The 23,415-nt window shown below is 41.0% G+C and overlaps 1 protein-coding gene across 1 annotated transcript in view; it reads right to left on the bottom strand.

Moving 5' to 3' along the window:
* Positions 1 to 23,415, bottom strand: part of LOC145412962 (uncharacterized) — a 121,278-nt gene that overhangs the window by 61,617 nt on the left and 36,246 nt on the right. Inside the window, exons 3-6 of the mRNA XM_080282785.1 lie at positions 15,388 to 15,559; positions 11,454 to 11,601; positions 6,547 to 6,742; positions 6,220 to 6,298 (exon numbers count right to left, since the gene is read on the bottom strand). Coding sequence (XP_080138911.1) covers positions 6,220 to 6,298; positions 6,547 to 6,742; positions 11,454 to 11,601; positions 15,388 to 15,559 — 595 coding nt within the window. The remainder of the gene's footprint in view (positions 1 to 6,219; positions 6,299 to 6,546; positions 6,743 to 11,453; positions 11,602 to 15,387; positions 15,560 to 23,415) is intronic.

Below are 23,415 nucleotides of genomic sequence, written 5' to 3'. Positions count from 1 at the left end.
TATATTTATTGCTCGTAAAATATTTTGGCTTGTCAGTTTGGATACTAAAAATTTATTTGGCTTGTAAATCTGAAACCTCAAGAGCCAAATGGCTCACAGCCATCAGCAGTTAGCAAGAGCCCAGATATATACAGATTTAAATACTGTATATATATATATACTGTACATACATACATACATACATATATATATATATATATATATATATATATATATATATATATATATACAGTACACTCGCGTCCAGCACGGTAATATTGTCATGCATGGGTTACATGTTGGACCAAAAACATGTTGGACTAACAATAGAGCTTATGGGGAAAAATGATTTATGTCAGCAACCCTCAGAAAAGTCACCCTAAATACCTACCATATACCTATACATATATTGGTACTATTGTAATTATAATAAATGGTACTGTGCTATGAATGATAACTAACCTTTTAGGATAGTGTTGGTGGGCTTGCTGGGAATGGAAGGTGGTATCCAAGGCTGTAGTTAGTCCTACTGGGTCCCCGGAGGATGGCTGCTGGCGTCACTAGCGGGTAATGGCTGTTGCTCCTCCTCAACCTCCCTCATAAATCCTTTGAAATCAAACCTCCCTCATAAATCCTTCGAAATCAAACCTCCCTCATAAATCCTTCGAAATCACACTCAGAATCACTATCTTCGTCCACAGCCATGGAAGGTCCTGCTTCTGCCTGTCCTAGCCCTGTAATTCTTGGCAAAGTGCATGCTTCTCACACTGTTGCCAGAGCCCCGTCTCGTGACTGTGGAAAGTGATCGCTGTCGCTGACTCGGTAGAGAATAAGGAGAAGCAAATTTGTTTATAAACTGGTACGCACGCCGATGAGAAGGGTTTCAAAACAATTGATATTTATTCTAAAATATTAATATGTATTCAGTGTCAGGCTAAATGTTCAATGCTGTAGTACGATACATTCTCTGTCGAGTCGCCCGGGTTTTGGTCACACTGTTTTCCCCGTCGTATGCTCAGCAGGAATCCATCCAGATGAATTCCAAATGCCCGTGGTATCGTCGGCAATTTTACCACATTACCGTTCCGATTTACCATCGTATCCTCGGCAAACCTGGTATGAAGTGCCGTGTGATAGCCTTCGGCTGCCAGGATCTTGTCTTAAGTTTCTTATTATGATCACGTTGGTTTCATTTATGTCGTAGGCCTTGGCAATGTCAACTTTCCTCTCCCCTTTCTTCCTCCTCTCGATGCTTTCTAGCTTGGTGGCCTGAGGGAGGTGCCGACGCTTCTTGGGGTTCTCAGAAGGCTTCCTAGGCATCGTGAGCAGGGTAAAATGCAGTAACAAGGGCAGAAAATGCAGCAAGAAAAAAGCACCTTCCAATGCAATTATGCGACTGAGTGGCTCTGTGGCGGGAGAAATGTAACCAAACATCACGTGACACCAGAAGCGTTTTTAATTGGGCGGCATCACAATCATGTCACGATAGCGGACAGGGAAGGCTACTTGATCAGAAGTTTTTCATTGGCTATCATCATCATGGGAATGTCCAGTATGACCGTGTTGGACTCGGGGTGATCGTGCTAGAGTGAACTCTGTGGATTTCGCCCACTTCTCGGAGCTCTGTGCGTGTTATGCTAACACACTCGTGTTGCAGTAATTAAATCGTATAAATACTAATTAATTGCTCTCCGTGCTGGACCCGAATCGTGCTGGACTGACGCGTGTTGGACGCGAGGGTACTGTATATATATATATATATATATATATATATATATATATATATATATATATATATATATATATACACAGTATTTAAATCTGTAGTATTTTATTTAAATCAGATTTTTAAAATTTACATTGATTGTTTTACTTAATTGGATTTTTTAAAATTATTATTATTTTTTTTTTTTCACTCTGATGAAGACTTATCTTGTACTATGCATTTATCAGTGTTAAAAGTTTTATATTTTGTCAAATTAGGATCATAATCATTAGACTGAATCATGTTACTGAGTATTCAAAGAAGAGTTTAGTTCATATGTTAACACTGAGTAAAATCACATATATTGTTATTATCAAAGAGCCTTCTTTCCTTTGTTTTATAATATTTGCCTTGTAACAAAAGGCAATCACTGGTGCCTGACATGATCAAGATCAGTACAGGCAGAGTACAGGCCAAACAGACTTGATGCATCTGTACAATACACATCCATCACATTCTCTGTCTTCTTCATTTTTACTGTATTTGTATTTTTTTAAAATCCATTTTGATTTAAATCATGATTTTTTCACTCTGATTTAAACTGATTTAAACCACATGATTTAAATCATAACAACCCTGTAGCATAAGCCATCTAAACCCCCATCCTGAAGACCAACGTATCATTCGATGTAAGAGACAGTTCCCCACAGACCTAGACTATGCACCTTTCACTTACAACCAGATGAAGCACATCATTAACAACCTCAAGCACTCATCTGCCTGTGGACCAGACAACATAAGCAACATTCACCTTAAACACCTTGGATCACAAGGCATACAAGCACTCATCAACATATCAAACTACAGCTACTCACACAACATAATACCCAACATCTGGAAGCATGGCATTATCATCACAATCCCTAAACCCAACAAAGACCCCATGTTACCCTCCTCACACCGCCCCATCAACACTCCTCTGCAACCCCTTTAAAGTCACTGAACGACTGGTACTACAACTAGTCACACCTCACATTCCTCTAGCTCAGTCACAACATGGCTTTAGGCCACTACACTCCACAAACATCCTTCTTATAGACCTTACACAGAGAGTTTTCGATTGCATGAATTCAGCTAGGCCACCATACAGAACATTCCTAATCACACTAGACATGAGCAAAGCTTTTGATGCCATCCCCTGCCACAACCTCACAAACAAAATATGCAACACAAACATGCACAATAACACAAAAAGATGGCTGGCAAACTACTTAGCAGGCAGATATGCACACGTATCATTTGCCGGTCAGTCTTCTAACATCAGAAACTTCATAAACGGCGTCCCCCAAGGATCTGTTTTGTCCCCTACACTCTTTAACCTATACATGCATGGCATACCCACACCCCACACACCACAGATACACATTGCTTCCTATGCAGATGATATAACACTTACATGTACACACCAAAACACAAACACAGCTGCACACATCATCCAACCTTACATCAACACACTACATGAATGGTTCACCACAAACAGGCTAAAAATAGCCCCAGCAGAACACAGTCACATCTCACACCTCACCATAAACAACACTCCCCTAACAAACACACACACACACACACACACACACACACACACACAAAATCCTTGGTGTAACATATAATACATCAATGTCATTTAAACAACACATCACAAACATTAAAAATAAAATAACACCAAGACTCAATGCCTTTACGTCACTTGCCCATACAACATTCGGACACAACAAAGGAACCACCACCACAGTATACAAACAATACATACGTTCAGTGGTGAATTATGCAAGCCCTGCCTGGGCTCCGAACATCACCAAAACACACTACAACACTCTACAGACCATACAGAACAAGGCCCTAAAAATAATCACAGGCTGCACAGCTACTACACCCACAGACCACCTACATCAAGAAACCAAAGTCCTCAAAGGCAAGGATCACCTAGACATGAGAGGCACCCAGTTTCTTGCTGCAGCCTCCACAAACCCACATCCGCTATATTACATGGCAGCACATCCACTCACACCAAGGAACATCAAAACAACACCCAGCACACAATACCATACACAAATACTCTGTACTGTCATCTCTTTCCCCTTGCCCGCCTCAGACCAGCTTCCAGAAGCATATCCACACTCAGATCACTTGCCACTCCATTCAGTCACTTAAAGACAACACACAGCTGCATGCACGACCTCTTGACATCCACCCTTCTGAATCCTATCTTCCTTGTGAGGACAGGGTCCACCTGGCCAGGCTGAGATGTGGGCACCATCCAGCCCTCTTAAGCTACCAGAAGAGACTGGATGACTCCGTTGCTGATGCCTGTCCAGGACGCAACACAGCGCCCCATACTATTAAGCACATTACGGAAGACTGCATTGCACACAATCACCTATGCCAACAACACAACATACACTCTTTGAGAGCTCTGTAGGAAAGCCCGGTCTCGGCCATGGCCTTCCTAAGGGACTTGGGGCTGTTCAGCTAGACTGCCTAGGGAACAACTACTACAACTACTACCAGCTACTTTCCTTCCTTGTGTCACTCCACTTTTCGTTTCTTTTACACCTTTTCTTCTCTTTTCTATCACCATACCCAGGTATCTGAACTTTCTCACCGATTCCAGTCTCTCTCCATTCACTGTAACATCACACTGGGAGTTACCTTCTCTCTCAATTACCATCACTTTACTCTTTTCTACATTTACTCTCAAGACACTATGCCCACAGACATCAGCAAACCTCTGCACTAGTCTACCAATGATACTAATAATAACAATAATAATAATAATAATGGTTTATATCCAAGGGGTGGTTGGAGTTATTGCTCAAATAATGCCACTCAGGGATGAGTGAAGCTGGTCACTCTCATCTTAAATGTCAGGCCCAATTTGCCTAGCCCCAGGCTCCTACACTCCTCATAGGGCAACATAGGTTTGGATGATGGATGGATGGATGGATGGATAATAATAAAGGTGGGGGTGCTCGCCATCCACTCGCACGATGTAGTGCTGCTCTCTGGTGTCTGCCCTTTCCTCTCCTTCATCCTTCTTTCCTTCCGTCCTCTTGTCTTTCTTTCCTTCATTCTTTCCTTGTCCTTCTGCCTCAGGGAGGCTTTACACTCCCTCTTCTGTCTTTCTTTCCTTCATTTTCCTCTTACTTCTGCCTGTGGGTGACTCTACACTGTGTGATAAGCCAAATGGTTTCCTGTACACCAGGAAACCATTTACTACGCTGGGTGGTAACCATATGACCAAATTTTGGCGCCTGGCGGTTTAGTGGATAATTACAGCGCTCCAATCAGATTGAGCCAGTGAAGGTTTATATCCAAAGGGTGGTTTGGGTTTACTGCCCATGTAATGCCACTCAGGGATGAGTGAGGCTGGTCACTCATCTTAAATGTCAGGACCAACTTGCCTAGCCCTGGCCTCCTACACTTCTCATGGGACACCGTAGGATTGGCTGATGGATGGATGGATGGATAATCCATCCATCCATCATCCAATCCTACATTGCCCCATGAGGAGCGTAGGAGTCTGGGGCTAAGCAGTTGGTCTCGACATTTAAGATGAAAGTGACCAGCCTCACTCATCCCTGAGTGGCATTACATGAGCAATCAACCCCAACCACCCCTTGGATATAAGCCTTCACCGGCTCAATCCAACTGGAGCGCAATAAATATCCACTAAACCACCAGGTGCCAAAATTTGGCTATATGGTTACCACCGAGTGTAGTAAATGGTTTCCTGGTGTACAGGAAACCATTTGGATTGTCACTCAGTGGATGGATAGTAATAATAATAATCCATCCATCCATCCATCCATCATCCAATCCTACATTGCCCCATAAGGAGCGTAGGAGCCCGGGGCTAGGCAGCTGGTCCCGACATTAAAGATGAGAGTGAAGATATTAATAATGATAATAATTATTATTATTATTATTATTCCTCACCCTGTCCTCGGGTGGGAAAAGAGGTCCGGATGATGAAGATGATGACAGTAATAATAACAATACAATGACAACTGAAACAAGCACAGAATTTATCATAGGATGCCAAATTAGACCCTGCAGTATACCAAATTTTGACCTTAGTGATACTTAGGTTTAGCAGCATCTGCGCCCAATGAGCAAGTTTCATTATTTTCAATGTAATTTAACATGAGTACTGATTATATTTGAAGATTACCAATACAGTAGTAAAATTAATTCCTACTAACCAACAAGTCATTAAGGTAGCACTGTACAAGTAAAATAAGATCCTTAAATAATAAATCAGGTGGTGAATTTCATCAGTATGAGATGCAGACCAGGTGTTACCAAGTTGCAGTAAATATTTCCTTTAAAGTTGAAGGCATTTATCCAAATACACCATGCATCCTGTAACAGGAAATATAACTAGTACAAGAGAAAGGTAATAACAGTCTAACTTTTTCAGTACCTCTCCTAACCAATGGAAACTAAATGGGCCACATTAAAAGAGAAAGGAGTGTTACCTCTAATGTGGTCTGGTAGCGTGGGCAAAGGCGGGCAGATGGGGTATGGCGGTCAGGGCGGCCATGAAGAATATCAGCCCTGATGCATGGGGAATGCAAACAACAGAACTTACATACACACAATATTTAAAAACTGAATTAGGTATCTCAACTAATATCAAAGACAGTACACAGGACAGTATACACAATGCATTACATTGTAATTTTACCCATGGTTTTCAATGGATTGTGTTAATGAAACTTCAGTGTAATGCAGTTTCACCACTTCGTGACTGAAGAAAGAGAGCCTACATTAGCTAGTCATATCGAACCCTTGTCAGTACTCACATGCTGTTGTTCTGGCGTTGAGCAGAAGGGCGGCCAGCTGAGTGAACCTGGGAGGCAGAAGAGCCAGATGAGCGACGGGAAGAATGTTGGGAGGCTGGCGGGGATGAAGGCAAGGAGGAACGGATGTATTCCCGAGGAGGGGAAACATTACGAGGACTGCGACACACCTGCACAAGGGCAGCCTCCTCACTTGTGACTGTCAGGGAGATGAGAAGAATCTGATATTAGCACAAACTGCAAACTAACATGACAGGAAAAGTAGGAGAAGCAAAGCTTCACAGTACTAAATAGTGCCCAGTTGTTGTCCAATTCACAAATGGAGAGGAAAAGTAAAGCAATAGCTTCACAGTGCAAAATGAAGCCTAGCTGTACTCCAGTTATTAAAAATAATAAAAACAAAAAATCTGATAATAATACCCAATTATCTTATCATGCTTAATTCTCCCAGAAATACTATTACAGAAAAATAACTTAAAGAGAAGAAATGCCCAACACTGTTCTTACAATTATTATACTACAGCACTGCATACACTCTACCCCAGCTATATCTGTACAGGGTGGAATGGATCCAGAAACAATAATAATAATACATAAAAGGGGATTAATCCCCGAGCTAGACCTCATCAGATCATATAACCCTGCTAGGCTTACAGGAGAGCGCTACCCCTCCCAGCACGGCAGCCACAGGGCAAGGCACGAACTCGCAACCTCACGATTACGAGCCCGACACCCTACCACCGAGCTACCGCACTCCCCTGATCCAGAAACAAGATAAGAAAAATACAAAAGCAAAGATATGATCAACACAGGTTTCCATTTTATGAGTCAAATTTTGATCATAAACAGTTTAGCCACAACTTTATTTCAGAAAGAAAAACGCAAAACTGTTTGATCAAAGATAAAAATACTTTCTATCTATTGCCAGATGCCTTAATCCCGTAAGAGGTGGCCACAAACAAACTGCCTCCATGTCTGTCCCCACCTATTTCACTGCCCACACCCTGCTCTCTCATATACCTCTCCACTCCATCCCTCCATCTCATCCTTGGCCTCCCCCTCCCTCCCCCCCCCACCTCACTCCTACACTCTCCTCATCAGTCTCTCACTCTCCATCCTCTCCACTTGGCCAAACCACCTCAATGTGTTTCTCCTAACACTTCCTATCACATCGCATCCACACCACAATGCTCCTTCACTTCCTGATTTGTCAGTTTGTCTCTCCATGTGACTCCACATGCTCCTCTCAAATAACTCATTTCCACAGCTCTCACACTTGCCTTGTGTCCTTTCAACAAGGTCCAAGCTTCACTTCCATACATTAGAGTTGGTATCACAATACTGTCAAGAAGTACCTTTTTCACTTCCATGCTCACTTCCCAGCTTCTGAACACTGCTTTCAAAGAACTAACAACCCTTTTTCCTTGTTGCACCCTTTCAAGCACTTCACCCTCTAAACTTCCATCATTACTCAGCACACTACCTAAGTATTTAAATGCACTCTCATTTTCCATTTTGCCACACTGTTGCACCATTACCTATTTTCTACCACTATTTCAATGTTCACTGGTCCTCTGAACTGTCTGATTGCATCCCCCCACCTCTACGATGGGTGCATAGCACCCCTAAAAAAAAAAAAAAAAAAAAAAAAAAAAGTCATCCCTTATCTATTTAACTCTCTAATGCAAGAGTTAACCGTTACTCCCAGTCCTTCATTTATGCAACAGGTCAACTCTGGAACTGCCTCTCTCTGTCTGCATTTCCTACTTCCTATGATCTCCAGTCTTTCAAACGCAGTGGGTCCAGGTATCTCTAAATGAACGGATCTTGAACTTGGCTCTTTTGTATTATATATTTTTTTTCTTGGAAGGAACACTTTGTGGGCTCTCAGCCTTTGGTTCCTTCTTTCTTGCATTAAAAAAATAAATAAAAAAATTTCCTCCTCATCCAAACTCACTGTACATTCAGTGACTTAATTTCTTTTGAAGACCATAACGTTACTCTGAATAATTCCCTACATTCACCTTTAGATACCATTTCTTACACACTCTCCCAAACTCAGTCACCAAGTCTTGCAGCTACCCTTCATCTTCACTTAACACAGTATCATCTGCAAACAACAATACAGGGAGTTTCCACACACTGCCCTCTCTCATTAGGACCACTCCAAATATTTTAAAGAAAAATAAACTAATCCTTCACCTTATAACACAGCTTCCAAAAAAGTTATGAATATAATTTTTGTCTCAACATAATCCTATATACCTAAACTTCAATGATGGCCAAGCAGTTACATATTAAGAAAGGAATCCTATTTTTCCACCCCAGCTATGAAACGGTTGACAACTTGCCCATCTGCTTTACTGCAACAGCAGATTTTGCTCAGACAATTAGGGCCGAGATGGAAAAATGTGGACATAGCCTCCTATAATTTCTTGATGGAATGGACTGTAACTGCTGTCAGATAGTGTTCAGTGCTGTGGGAGACGAGCCTCTTTTCGGGATGGATTTCATGAAGGTAATGTACCTGTTACATAGAGTCTGGAGGTCAAAGCAGTGATCCAAGAAAGTTATCCCATTGGTAGTTGTAAAGAGTGGCCGAAAGCTGAACAACACTGATCTATGCAAGCATAGAACACTACCATTCATAGTAAAGATTACTGACAGTCTGTGTGATTAAACAATTCTCAGATTACTTGCCTATGTTTTCCACAGTTTACACTTTCCAAGAAATGTTAAGACGTGAAGGATGTAAGTGGTAGATTATTAACCCACGGGGATAAAGTAAGAACCAGATGGAAAGAATATTTTGAAAGCCTGATGCATGGGAACAGTGAGAGCAGAGTGGCTGTAAACATGATTGGTTTTGGGGGTGTGCAGAGAAGGAATGCAGCGCCAGGAAACGTGACACTCATATAGGTGAAAAGCACTGTGAAGCAGCTAAAAGATGGGAAAGCTGCTGGGGTTGATGAGGTGTATGCAGAGATGATTAACTGTTGTGGAGAGAGCGGAATGAAGTGCTTGTTGGAGATATGTAAGAAAGTATGGTTGAGTGAAACTGTGCCAGCAGAGTGGAAAAAGGCAATGATTGCACCCATGTACAAAAATAAAGGTGAGTGAAGTGGGTGCAAGACTTATCGTGCCATAAGTTTATCGAGTGTGGTAGGGAAGGTATATGGATGAATTATTATAGAGAAAGTAAGAGAGATATTAGAAGTCCTAGTGAGTGATGAACAGGGTGGCTTTAGGAGTGGCAGAGGATGCGTGGATTAAATATCTGCAGAGAGACAGATAGTGGAGAAGGCTTGTGAGAAGGCCTATAAGGTGTTTATGGCATTCATGAATTTGGAATGCGCATACAACAAAGTAGACAGAGAAGGATTGTGGAAGGTTGTGCGCATGTATGGTGTAGATGGTAAGCTGCTAGGTGTCGTCAAGAGAGGTAGTGAAGCATGTATAAGGGTTAATGGGCATCTAAGTGAATGGTTCACGATTGATGTGGGCGTGCGACAAGGTTGTGTGATGTCCCCATGGTTGTTCAATGTATATATGGATGGGATGATGAGAGAAGTAAAAACAAAGTTCATGGAGAGAGGGATGGCGTTGGTAATGAATGGTGAGGGATGGAATAAATCTCAAATTTGTTGTATACTGATGATGCAGTACTACTTGCAAATACCGGACAAGAACTAAGTAGACTAGTGAAGAGTTTTGCTGATGTCTGTGAGTGTCATGCACTGAGTGTAATTGTAGAAAAGAGTAAAGTAATGGTTACTGAGAGAGAACATGACTCCCAGTGTAATGTTACAGTGAATGGAGTGAGACTGGAATTGGTTAGAGAGTTCAAATACCTGGGTACAGTGATAGCAAGGAGAGGAAAATGTGCAAAAGAAGTGGAAAGTAGAGTGGCACGAGGAAGAAAAGTAGCTGGTGTAATGAAGGCCTTGGTAAGAAACAGAGGTTGAGTGCTGCAGCTTCATGAGGCCTATATGAAGGAGTGTCAGTGCCAACTTTAACATATGGATGTGAAACTATGGTGTGGCATGAAAATGAAAAGTCAAGAGAGAAAGCAGTGGAGATGAGACTGCTGAGGAATGTATGTGGAGTACAAAGAGTGGACAGGATATGAAATAACGATTTGTGAAAGATGTGGAGTGAGGAAGTTGGTGGACAAGAGAATCGAAGAGAGTGCACTGAGATGGTATGCTCACATGGAGAAAATGGATAACAATAGAGTGGTGAAAAAGGTATATCTGAGCGAATCTGAAGGAGGAAGGAGGCGAGGTAGAACAAGGAGAAGTTGGAGGGATATGGTGCATGAGTGTGTGAGGAAGAAAGGTTTGGAGGTCGGTGAGGTTAGGGAACTGACAAGAAATCAAGCTGGCTGGATGAATATTATGAGGAGAAGCGCATGATTAGGAATTTAGCACTCCTTTTTAGCGTGACAGCATCCAGACTGACTCTATCGGATACGTTTATGTGAAGCTACAGAACGGGGTGAATGTTGTTGGCTTATCAGATAGAGACAGGATTCCGGGGGCTTAAATGATGAGTGAATGGAAGCGTGGCCCATTGGAGTGGACAAATTTGGACTGTCTGGACACTGCTACTCCTCACCCTGCCCTAGGGTGGGAAAGGAGGTCTGGATGATGATGATATAATTTTTCTTAATTACCAAGCCAGGCTGCATAGTCCACATTTAATACTGATGCAGTACATATACAGTATAACAAAACACATTTAAGTAAGGTAAAACTGAAAACTCACAGCAGCGGTGTTAAATGATCCTTCAAGATACGCATATTCTAGAAGAAAAGAATTATCCACTTAAAACTGGATATTCCTGTACCATAACTATAATAATTACTGTACAAAAATCACACAATACTCATTCCAATACCCATACTTACTTGGCCTATCTTGAAAGAATGTATCAAAGATAACAAAATTGTTAATCTGTGGAACCTGCTTGTAAAGGTTATAATGCTTGTGCAAGAAGGCCAAGAACTTGTCAGAGGGCTTGTCCACTGCCATGTGTCCAGGCATCACATTATGGTCCTGGAAAGATTAACAGCAGAAATACTGTCAAACAGTGTAATAAAATATAGTATGTGAGAGCATAATACCAGTTACTCTGACTATGCAAAAAATGTACATGACAATCAGCTCCCTACACTTAACTACAGCCTAAAAATGCACTGAAGACACAAGCTCATTACTGAGTTGTTTCAAATCTCTGCAAAGTATGGTACTAAACCTCTCAATCAATGGACATAACCTCCAAGGTTTATTTCATGATCTACTAAAAATATGCTATTACCAAAATAGCAGTGGTCAAGTTTCAGTTACAGTGTCAGGACTACACTTTATATTTACAAATCATAATAGATAGATAGATAAATAGATAGACAGAAGCAGGGAGTCAGATGATGAGAGGTGTTGTGTCTGCGAGAATCGAGCAGTGCTAAACATGCTTACACTGAGGAAAGCTGACAACAGCGGCCAGTAAGGAGATGATGCAATTAGCTGTCAGCAGTACTCTCGTGAACAAAGACCTAGTCCATCCACGAGGAACACACGTGACACACCCCTGCTACACCAGAATTTAGGAAAGAGAGCTCAGACGGAGATTAGCCACAGAACAGGGAGGAGGAGAAGGAGACAGGCCTCAGAGGAGACAGGCAGGAGGTCAAGAAGAGGGATGACCCAAATGTTACTACATGACATTTGGTAGCAGCGAACGTATACGAACCTCGTCTACGAATCAACACTAAATTCCTACAAAATATCAAGATTGAAAACAAGAATATCTCTCTCTCAATCAACAACACAACCAGCTCCTGACGCTTCTCTCCATCCAGCCCCCTCCGTCTCCCAGATCATCATGCTGATGCAGAGGTCAAGAGATCACACGATGCCTTGCAAGTAGTTTAACAAAATATTGATACCATATTGCAATTTCTACGACGAATCAGCGAACTACAACCATCTACAATCAACTACAATTAACAACTCTACGTCGTCTGTATAATCTTCTACACGCACCTACAAGAAGCAGCAGTCTTCATCCTACAACGAGTAAATCACAAGAAAAAAGGACCAAGAATACATCAAGAAAGAAAGAAAACAAACAAACAAACAAACAAACGATGAGTGAGAGACGACTCACAACTCATAACCACCAGACCTCACCCTCCTCTCTCTCCTACATCCACCCAACCCCCACCGCTTACGCAGGTGTGAAGAGGTCAAGACACGCAGCAAAACACCAAGTCCATATTCACAACTCATCTTACTCACCCGTCTTCACTCAAGTTACTCATCGCTACTCATTCACTCACCACAGCTACCAGTGTGGGAAGCCGACGTCACCATGTGCTGAGACGACAACACGTTAATCAACCCGCGAAGGACAACGCTATCACCACGTGCAACACCACTCACACCATTTCCCACCATGGTAAAAATTAGTGAGTTACATAGTTACTTCATTCACACAATACACAGTGATAGACAATAAGCTTCTGCGCAAACATATAAAACGTGTTGTATAATTACAGCTTAAATACACATACTTACTTCAACTATCTTAATAATTCAGTCATTAAATACTTGCACCAACAATAAATATTCTACACTGTATATATTCATTCATTTATTATAACATTTATTTAATACCAACGAATGTTACCATTTATACCTACATAAAATACGTGTTTCATATATACAACTATACATTATTACATCTACAAAGTAATAAAGAAAATATACCATCACAGTTACTCAGTGAGCGATTAAATAAACTGTATTAAACATTTATTAATTAAAGCTACCTAGTGGAAACATATAAATTAAGTTACAAGGTAAACTAGAGAGAAAAAAAAAAAAAAAAAATGGCCAACACAAATGTCGTTAGCAAGAGTGAACATCTTCAACACAATCGTGAAGACAATGATTTCCACACAGTGCTGACACACATATTACTCACGATAGATACAAGTGAACAACAAATCAGTGTGTATAGATAATACTGTATATAGTGTATATATTTTTTTATATAAAATAACAAAATATGGGACTATATAATATCATTTTCAATAATACCTGTGCAATATAAACTAAACTTTAAAAAAGTATCCCAAGGAAATTAGCCAGTAATTATGCAACCATGAACAACATGTTACTCCATATTACAATAATGTAACTACAAATGATATGTAACAATTATGTAACGACAAACGATTGCATTATGTTACACTAACTACAATTATGTACCTACAAACGATATGTAACAATTATGTAACGACAAATGATTGCATCATGTTACACTTTGCCAATTATGTAACAGTTGCATTAACAAGATGTAACTTTTATGTAACTTTAACTACAATAATGTACTTACAAACGATATGTAACAATTATGTAATGACAAACGATTGCATTATGTTACACTAACTACAATTATGTACCTACAAACGATATGTAACAATTATGTAACGACAAACGATTGCATTATGTTACACTTTGCCAATTATGTAACAGTTGCATTAACAAGGTGTAACTTTTATGTAACTTTAACTACAATTAGGTACCTACAAACGATATGTAACAATTATGTAACGACAAAACAGTTGCATTAACAAGATGTAACTTTTATGTAACTTTAACTACAATTATAAGGCCAAGACACTTATGTAACAGTTGCATTAACAAAATGTAACTACAATTATAAGGCCAACACAATTATGCATTAACACAATATAAGTCATACAATTATAGCACAATTCTGTATTACCAGTATCATCATACAAGTTAGGTGAAATATTAGACATTACTAAAGTGATAACTCAAATATGTAATGTATAACCTAGCAGTATTACCATTGCACAATTATATGCGTACGTCTGTTGTACATGCACGTCTTACAAGGTGTTATACAACAACCATTGCATTTATTCAAATATGTATACAACTTGTTTAAAATGTAATATTACTGAATAATCACTATTTACTATGAATATTATATGTATACAATATTCATACAATTATGTTACTTTTACAATATTATGTATTTCACTTAATTAGCTTATAAGTTCATTATAATGTATATATAATATGTATTAATATATTATGACTATTAAATGTCGATGGTACGCCATTTTCGCGCGACCGAGCAGATGTCAGGACTACACTTTATATTTACAAATCATAATAGATAGATAGATAAATAGATAGATAGAAGCAGGGAGTCAGATGATGAGAGGTGTTGTGTCTGCGAGAATCGAGCAGTGCTAAACATGCTTACACACTCTGACGCGAGGAATGCTTGATAGGCACACGCCAGCGTCTAGTGGCCATATACACACATACACACATGCTCACACACAGGCTACGGGAACTTTCCATCCACGAGGAACACACGTGACACACCCCTGCTACACCAGAATTTAGGAAAGAGAGCTCAGACGGAGATTAGCCACAGAAGAGGCAACAGAGAAGTAGACAGGCCTCAGAGGAGACAGGTGACGGGAGAAGGGCTTGGCAATTAGAGAGAGAGAAACAGATAGCGAGACAGGGAGGTAGCTACCCGGGACTTATACTCGTTCCGTGTGAGAGACTTGTTAATATTTCCAAGACAAATAAAAATAGTCCCATACTATTCTTTACCTCTCCTGTCACTACATGACAACAGTAGACTGTAGAAAGATCATCAATGGACCTACTACACAACAGGTCATGGTGAGAAAATTTACTTTCTCTTCAGTTTAACAGAACATACTGTATCTTAAGCTGTACTACTGTACAAACAAAATCCCATGCACTATAAGTACAAGCCAGATTTACCCTAAGCATGTGGTCAAACAGACGGCGTCCATAACCACGTCTCTGCCGAGACTCATGGATATAAAAGTCCAGGACACAAAGCGGGGCAGATTCACGAGTTCGTTGGTCACGGTCCAGCAGGAACAGCTTCTTGCGACCCACCTTCAGCATTCCCACGACAAGAGTAGCCCCACTGTAAATCCAACCATTCATGTGATTATTGAGAATACTGTACATAGATTTAAATTTACAACAGATCATTAACATAATTCCAGAATTAATCAAAACAATGACCACTGCCACAAAATTTTATTTAGCAGAGAAGTCACCTGCATGCAAAGGGTTAAAAATACCGCATGCATGTCAGGATTTTATTCTGGCTTGTGCAGACCCTCCCCTCCCCTAAAACCTTTCTTTTGTTGTAGGATTATGTAGGGGCATGACCAAGTGTTTCACTCAAGTGGTTGTAGACCTGCTCTTCCTCCTAACGTTTCATTCTATAGATGAGACACTTTATTTTTTCTTTTTATGTATCAAAATGGATATTTACTACACAGAAAATACTGTAAAGTAGCAAAAGTAAAAAGGTGTAACAAGACTGAAAATTAAAAGTACATTTTGTGCCATCACTAATTCTACATTTTTTGTAACATATGATAATGGAGCACAGAGTATTTTGTTAGTGTGCTGATTACAGTAATACTGTATATATTATGGAAAATACACAATGCTGCCTCGTTATGCAATAGGGCTGCATCACTTGAAGACATATTGCATAACAAATTATCGCATAACGAGGTCGGTATGACGTGGGTTCAATGGGGTTAGGGAGAGTGACCTCAAATGCAAAGCCTAAACTGACCCAAAAAGAAACTCTGCCACCTGCCTGAAGTTTGTCCTATGCCGGTACGAGTCATCACCAAGCCCCCCCACCCCCAGGATGGGGAACAGTTGGAGGCCCTGGATGACCACTCCACACAAAAAGATACGGTATCATTTCACTTCAACATCACACACTGCACTATTTGTTAAGTACTTGTGCTGTTAGTTAGCAATAGCAATGGTGTTTCAGTGGCCTTTTGCGCACAAAATAAAATGAAAGGCAATGATCACAACCAATGTAAACACTGGGCAGGGATCTTGGCTCAGCCAGCTATGTAGAGGCCCAAAAAAGGGATGATAGTTATGAAAGGTTGACATGAATTCCAAGTCACAAGCTTCATTATGTCACACACAATAGGCAGGATGCAGGTGGGGATGGCAGCAGGTGTGTCTGGGTTGACTGCTAAGATGCTGAAAGAATCAGGAGATACCGTATAAGAATAAGGTTACTCACTGACCTGATGAATACGATTATATATGAGTGTGCTGTCCCAGATGACTGGCTGAAGAGTGTAACTGTAAATTTGTACAAGGGGAAGGGTGATGCCCTGGAAAAAGAAAATTATTCAGGCATAAAGCTTTTAGACCACATAATGAAGGTAATGGAAAGAGTTCTAGAAGGTATGATTAGAGAGCGAATATTGATGAGATGCAGTTTCAGTTTATCCCAGGCTATGGAACCACTGATGCCATATTCATTGTTTGACAGCTTCAGGAAAAATATGTAGGAAAGAAAAGGGAACTGTACTGTGTTTTTGTTGATTTGGAGAAAGCCTCTGACAGAGTCCCAAGACAGGTGGTGAAGTGGGCAATGAGAAAGCCGTGGCTCAGTGGGTTAGAGCGCTCCGCGCTGACCGAAGGGTCAGAGGATCGAATCCACCCAAGGGTCATTGGTAGACATCAGGAAGGACATCCGGTCATAAAATGCTACACGCTTCAATCCAAAGTCCTCTACCCAGGGGCAACGCCTTAGCCCTTCGGGGATACCTGGCATTAAAAAAATAAAAAATAAAATAAAATACCGTAAAATAAAAAATGTGGGTGCTTGCACCCAGGTAAGGGTGAATGGAGATTTGAGTCATGAGTTTTCCATGAATGTTGGTGTGCACCAGTGGTCAGTTTTGAGCCCCTTGTTGTTTATCATGGCAGTTGAAGCCCTCTCACATTACTTCAGAAATGGACTCCCATGGGAGATATTGGATGCTGATGATTTGGAGCTGACTGCAGAGAATGAAAAGGAAGGTGAAGGAAAGATTTACAAAGTGAAGAGATGGTATGGGGCACAAGGTCATAAGAGTAAATGCAGAAAAAACAAAAGTGATGGTACCTAGGGCTGGTGGCAGTACTGTCAAAGAGATGTAGTGGTATTAGAGGTAGAATGCAAGATAATGCTTATGAAAAGGAAGGCAAAGGAAAGATTTAGGAAGTGGAGAGATGGTATGGGGCACAAGGTCATAAGAGTAAATGCAGAAAAAACAAAAGTGATGGTAGCTAGGGCTGGCGGCAGTACTGTCAAAGAGATGTTGTGGTATTAGAGGTAGAATGCAAGATAATGCTGATTTCATGTGTGCGGTGTGTTGGGGAGAGCAGGAGATTGTCAGAGGTGATTGGATGATGGATGGATGGATGGAAAAGATTGAACTTGCTGGTGAGTCTCTTGAGTGTGTGAAAGAGTTTTGTAATTTGGGAGACATGCTATGTTATGAAGGTGGGGTTGGAGCTAGCTCTGTGGCTGGAGTGAGGGGTGGTTAGAAGAAGTTCAGGGAGCTGTTGCCTCTACTGACATTGAGAGGGCTCTCCCTCCGTGCTAAGGGATCTTTGTATGCAGCATGTGTTAGGAGTGTAATGCTGTATGGTGGTGAGACTTGGGCAGTAAAAGAAGAGGATATTCGGAGGCTCAAACATATGGAAATGACAATGATTACAGGTCATTCCATGAAAATGTCAACCTTTAGTGTCAATCTTAGAACTTACCAAAAATATAAAAATTATATACTGTAAAATTTTATAGCTTAAACACTGAATTTTATGAATCTGGACAGAAAAAGGTTCTAAACTGTTTACTATCTGAGACATTAAAAACTGTCATACCATGTCACGTACGAAAAAGTCATGCTGATATTATTGATTTTCTTATCATCACTGACCCATGTATGCATTTGTCTGGAAAGTTGTCATTTGTTTATTGGTTTGAAATAGCATTCTACTTGATTTGTAACTGTCACTACAGTTGTTTACATACACTGTCCTTTGCAGTCAGACTGTGGCACAACCTTGACGTGGAAGTACAGTACTCAGGCATAATGTGCGAGACGTTTTTTTAACGTTTTCCCCATACACAGCTCATGAATTGGAGAAAACTAACATAACTTTATATTATAAAGAGGCATCCTACTACCTTACTAATGTAGCCCTGTGATATCTTGTAAGAGATTCTGGTCAGCCATATGCTGCGTCACACACGTTACATGCAGAGCACGAGGATTGATATTGGAAAAAGACATGACGTTTCTCACACACAACTTTAAACAAGAAATCACTGCAGTTACACTGAATTCAGGGATAGGTGAGTATGTTAGGAAGGCTGGGTGGGTTGATGTCATGGATAGCATTAGTGGGTGACCAGCATGGATGGTATTCGTGAGTGGGGAGGGTGGGTGACCGTGGTTGGTAGGCAAGACGGGTCGTCAGAATGTGTTGCTCACCAGGGTGTGTGGTGACACGGTGGATTGCCAGAGTGGCTGAAACGACTGTGTGGCTGGGATACTCTGTGTGGGTGGTTGGGTTAGTGGGTTGGTTCAGGGTGGGTAGGTGAGCTGGTAGATGTGTCGGGTGGCACTGTCAGATGGGCTTGGTGGGTGGCATTCGTGGGTGGGCAGGGTGGATGGCTGAGATCGGTGTGCTTGGTGGGTCACACAGGTGACTGGGAAGGGTGAGTGTTGGATGGGTTGAGTGAGCAGGTGGATGGGTGGATTTGTGGCTTCCTAAATGACAAGGCAGGGGTGGGACTTTTAGGGCTAGTACTCATATATCTTGTTACTGTTATATACATTTTAGTATATCATTTAGAAGACAAATAAATATTTGGAAAAAAATTCTAGACAGCCTGGTCATTCTACTAAAATCTGCTAAAGCCTCAATATAATTATTTCTCACTGAACTGAAGGTGGATGTATACTCGTAATAATTCATGTAATAGCAAAATAAATTATACTAATATTACATGCAGCAAGATGCGAGAGACAGCGAAGCTTCAGATCTCCAATCCATCCACCTAACAAACTGGTGGTTATGTGAGAGTAAGGAGGAGGAGTTGGGGGGTGGACATGTGTGATTAACCTAACCTCTGGTGGTAGACTACCCTGTCCCCTTATTAGTGTTCACTGCTGTACTGGTTCATTATACAACCATGAAGTTGTCTAAACATTATGAACTGCAGTCATTGAGTTGTGCCTGAAGAGGACATGATCAGAGTTAATTACCTTAGAAAGAGGGACATGAAAAGAGTAGGTCATACTCATTTCATTCCTGACAACCCAGGCACTGATGAGATAGCAGAGGACATGGTTGTTCAGGCTCTGCAAACTCCTCAAGTATCAATAAACTCCTCAAGTATCAATGGTACAAACATTCAAAGGGGTCACTTTTCCCTCCTCGATCAACTAGTCTATGTTGATGTCACTTAAACAGGAATTGACTTCTGGTTAGCTCATTCATTCATTCATCATCTAATCCAGTACTGTCCCATGAGGCACATGAGAGCCTGGGGTTAGGCAAGTTGGTCCTGACATTTAAGATGATATATGACCAGCCTCATTCATCTCTGGGTGGCATTACGTGCGCAGTAAACCCCAACCACTCCTTGGATATAAACCTGCACTGGCTCAATCCGATTAGAGCACCTTAATTGCCCACTAAACCACCAGGTGCCACAATTTGGTTATATTGGATACCACCCAGCATTGTACAGTATATGATTTCCTGGTGTACAGAAACTATTTGGCTTGGCACCCACTGTAGAGTCACCCGTAGACAAAAGACGACGAAAGAATGAAGGAAGAAACAACATAAATGGATGGATGGAAAGAAGGAAGAGAGGAAAGGGCAGGCCCCTAAAAGAAGCAATACATCAAATGAGTGGATGGTTAGTGCCTCCACCATTCAATTTCAGGTTAGTTTTCATATCAGTACAAATTTTGTTTGTTTGTGATATGTACTTGCAATTACTGTAACCGCAAAAAGAGTTGATTGTATAATCATAGTTCAATAACATCACACAAATAACGTTTCTCACTTTTTTGGTAACGTGTCTCATGGTCACATTTTCCTTAACAGCGCAATAATCAAATCTGTTGAGTATGGTTATGATCCTTATCTATTGACATTTTACTGACATGAAGTACTCCTTGAATGAACCAGTCAAATCACAGACTTACTGAAATTACTTATGCCAACTACAAGACAGGGTAGCATTGCAGTAACATTCCTCAGGCAAATTTTGAAAATCTAAATAACATCCAAATTACAACATATAAATGAAGGCCTTGATAAGAAACAGAGGCTTGAGTGCTGCAGCTGCACGAGGCTTACATGAAGGAGTGTTAGTGCCAACTTTAACATATGGATGTGAGACTATTGTGTGGCATGAAAATGAAAAGAGTAAGAGCAATGGAGATGGGACTGCTGAGGAATGTATGTGCAGTACAGAGGGTGGACAGGATGCGAAATAATGTGATTCGTGAAAGATGTGGAGTGAGGAAGTCAGTGGACACCAGAATCGAAGAGAGTGTACTGAAATGGTATGGTCATGTGGAGAGAATGGACAAAAATAGAGTGGTGAAAAAGGTATATCTGAGTGATTCTGAAGGAGGGAGGAGATGAGGTAGGCCAAGGAGAAGGTGGAGAGATATGGTAAATGAGTGTGTGAAGAAGAGAGGTTTGGAAGTCAATGAGGCTAGAGAACTGACAAGAGATTGAGCTGGCTGAATGAATGTTGTGAGGAGAAGTGCATGATCAGAGATTTGGCTCCCCGTTTTAACGTGGCAGAGTCCAGATTGACTCAATCGGATACGTTTTTGTGAAGCTACAGAACGTGGTGAATGTTGTTGGCTTATCAGACAGAGCCAGGCTTCCAGAGGCTTGAATGATGAGTGAATGGAAGAGTGGCCCATTGGATTGGGCTAATTTGGGCTGTCTGGACTTTGCTACTCCACACCCTGCCCTAGGATGGGAAAGGAGGTCCGGATGATGATGAAATAATTCAATTGTGGCGTGACGTAAAGTGAAGTGGTTATACAGCATGCAAAAACAATTTGTGTATATTGCATACATTTGCAGTTATAACTGAGAGCAGTATAATAACTTGTCTCAATGTAATATTCCTCATGATGGAATGACCCTTATGTGGATGTGCAGCGCATCTCTGAGTGTGAGGCCTGGGAGGGCTAGGTTTACAATAGAAGAGTTGAGGGGTAGGTTGGGACTGGAGTGTATTAGTACTGTGACAAGGAGAGGTAGACTGAAGTGATTTGGGCATGTGGAGAGGATGGGGGACGACAACTAGGTGCAAAAAGTGAGAAGTGTTAATATTAGGGATAGAGTTGTGAGGGGCAAACCAAAAAATGGACGATGCCATTGAGTGTGACCTCAGGGATAAGAAACTGAATAGGGAAACTGCCAGAGGATAAGAGCACCATGGACAGCCGCCATTAGGTGACAAAGGCCGACGCATGCAAGCGTGTTGGAGCCTTGAAGAACGAACAAAAGGAACCACTTTAGTTAATATTGCACACTGCAATATATATCTGTTAAGCACTTGCACTGTTATTTAGCGATAACAATGGTGTTCCAGTGATCTTTCATGCACAAATAAAACGAAAGGCAAAGATCACAGCCAATGTAAACACTGGGTGGACAACTTCACTCAGTCAGCTGTGTAGAGGTCCAAAAATGGGATGATCATTACATAAGGCTGACAAGATTTCTACATCACAAGTTTCCGTATTTCAGATATTTTAGACACAAAAAAGTATCACATAACTCAGTAATGCACACTGTACTATTTGGTAAAGCACTTGCACTGTTATTTGGCAATAACAATAGTTTTTTAGTGGCCTTTCATGCAAGAGTAGAGGCCCAAAAAGGAGATGATGGTTATGTAAGGCTGACACGATTTCCAAGTCAAAAGTTTCAGTATTTCAGATACAAAAATACATCCATCCATCCATCCATTGCCAGACGCCATGTATCCCAAATGGGGTGGCCAATGGCTTAGAGTTAATTGTTTTACAGGGAGGGGCACTAATCCTCCACCAACCCCACTTGACGTAGGGATGCCAACGGCATCTGGTGTTCCCAGGCGGTCACCCATCCAAGTACTAACAAAATACATCATTTCATATAATTTTGCACACTGCACTATTTGTTAAGTACCTGTACTGTTATCTCGCAATAACAATAATGTTTCAGTGGCCTTTCATGCAAGAGTACAGGCCCAAAATGGGGATTTTGGTTATGTAAGGTTGACATGATTTCCAAGTCACAAGTTTCAGTATTTCACACACAAAAAGTATCATTTCACTTAATATTGCACATTGTTCTACTCGTTCAGCACCTGCACTGTCATTTGGCAATAACAATGGTGTTTCAGTGGCATTTCATGCACAAATTAGAATGAAAGACAATGATCACAGCCAATGTAAACACTGGGCAGCCATTTTGATTTGCATGCATCACCGCATCCACACAAGATTTTTGGAGGCGGCCGTTGAAATATCATTGTAACGAAATCGTTATTAATTTTTCAACGTTGTACCAAGACAAGGTATAATTTTTTAAGTATTGTTGAAGCAAATCATCACATAACGAGGCATTGTATAATGAGGCTGCACTGTGTTCCACTTTAAATAATGTGCTATCCTGTACCGTACTGTATTCTTACAATACTGACCTCTATGCTGTACAGTACAGTACTACACTTCTGGCTCAGGTGTTAAACAACCCCTGACACATTAGAATGCAGGTATATCCCAGTTTAACGATGCAACTGGTTAAGTAAAAAACCCATTGCTAGGCAGGGTATCATATATCAGGGTAGATTTAACATGTAAAGTATAGGGATGCATTTTTCAGCCTTGGGTTGCCCCTCAAACCAAGTCCTAAACCCAC

Source organism: Coenobita brevimanus, chromosome 94 (assembly GCF_032717465.1).
Source record: "Coenobita brevimanus isolate Jiangsu-jjx chromosome 94, ASM3271746v2, whole genome shotgun sequence".
Classification (NCBI taxonomy): domain Eukaryota; kingdom Metazoa; phylum Arthropoda; class Malacostraca; order Decapoda; family Coenobitidae; genus Coenobita; species Coenobita brevimanus.
This window is presented reverse-complemented; position numbering and strand designations above follow the sequence as displayed.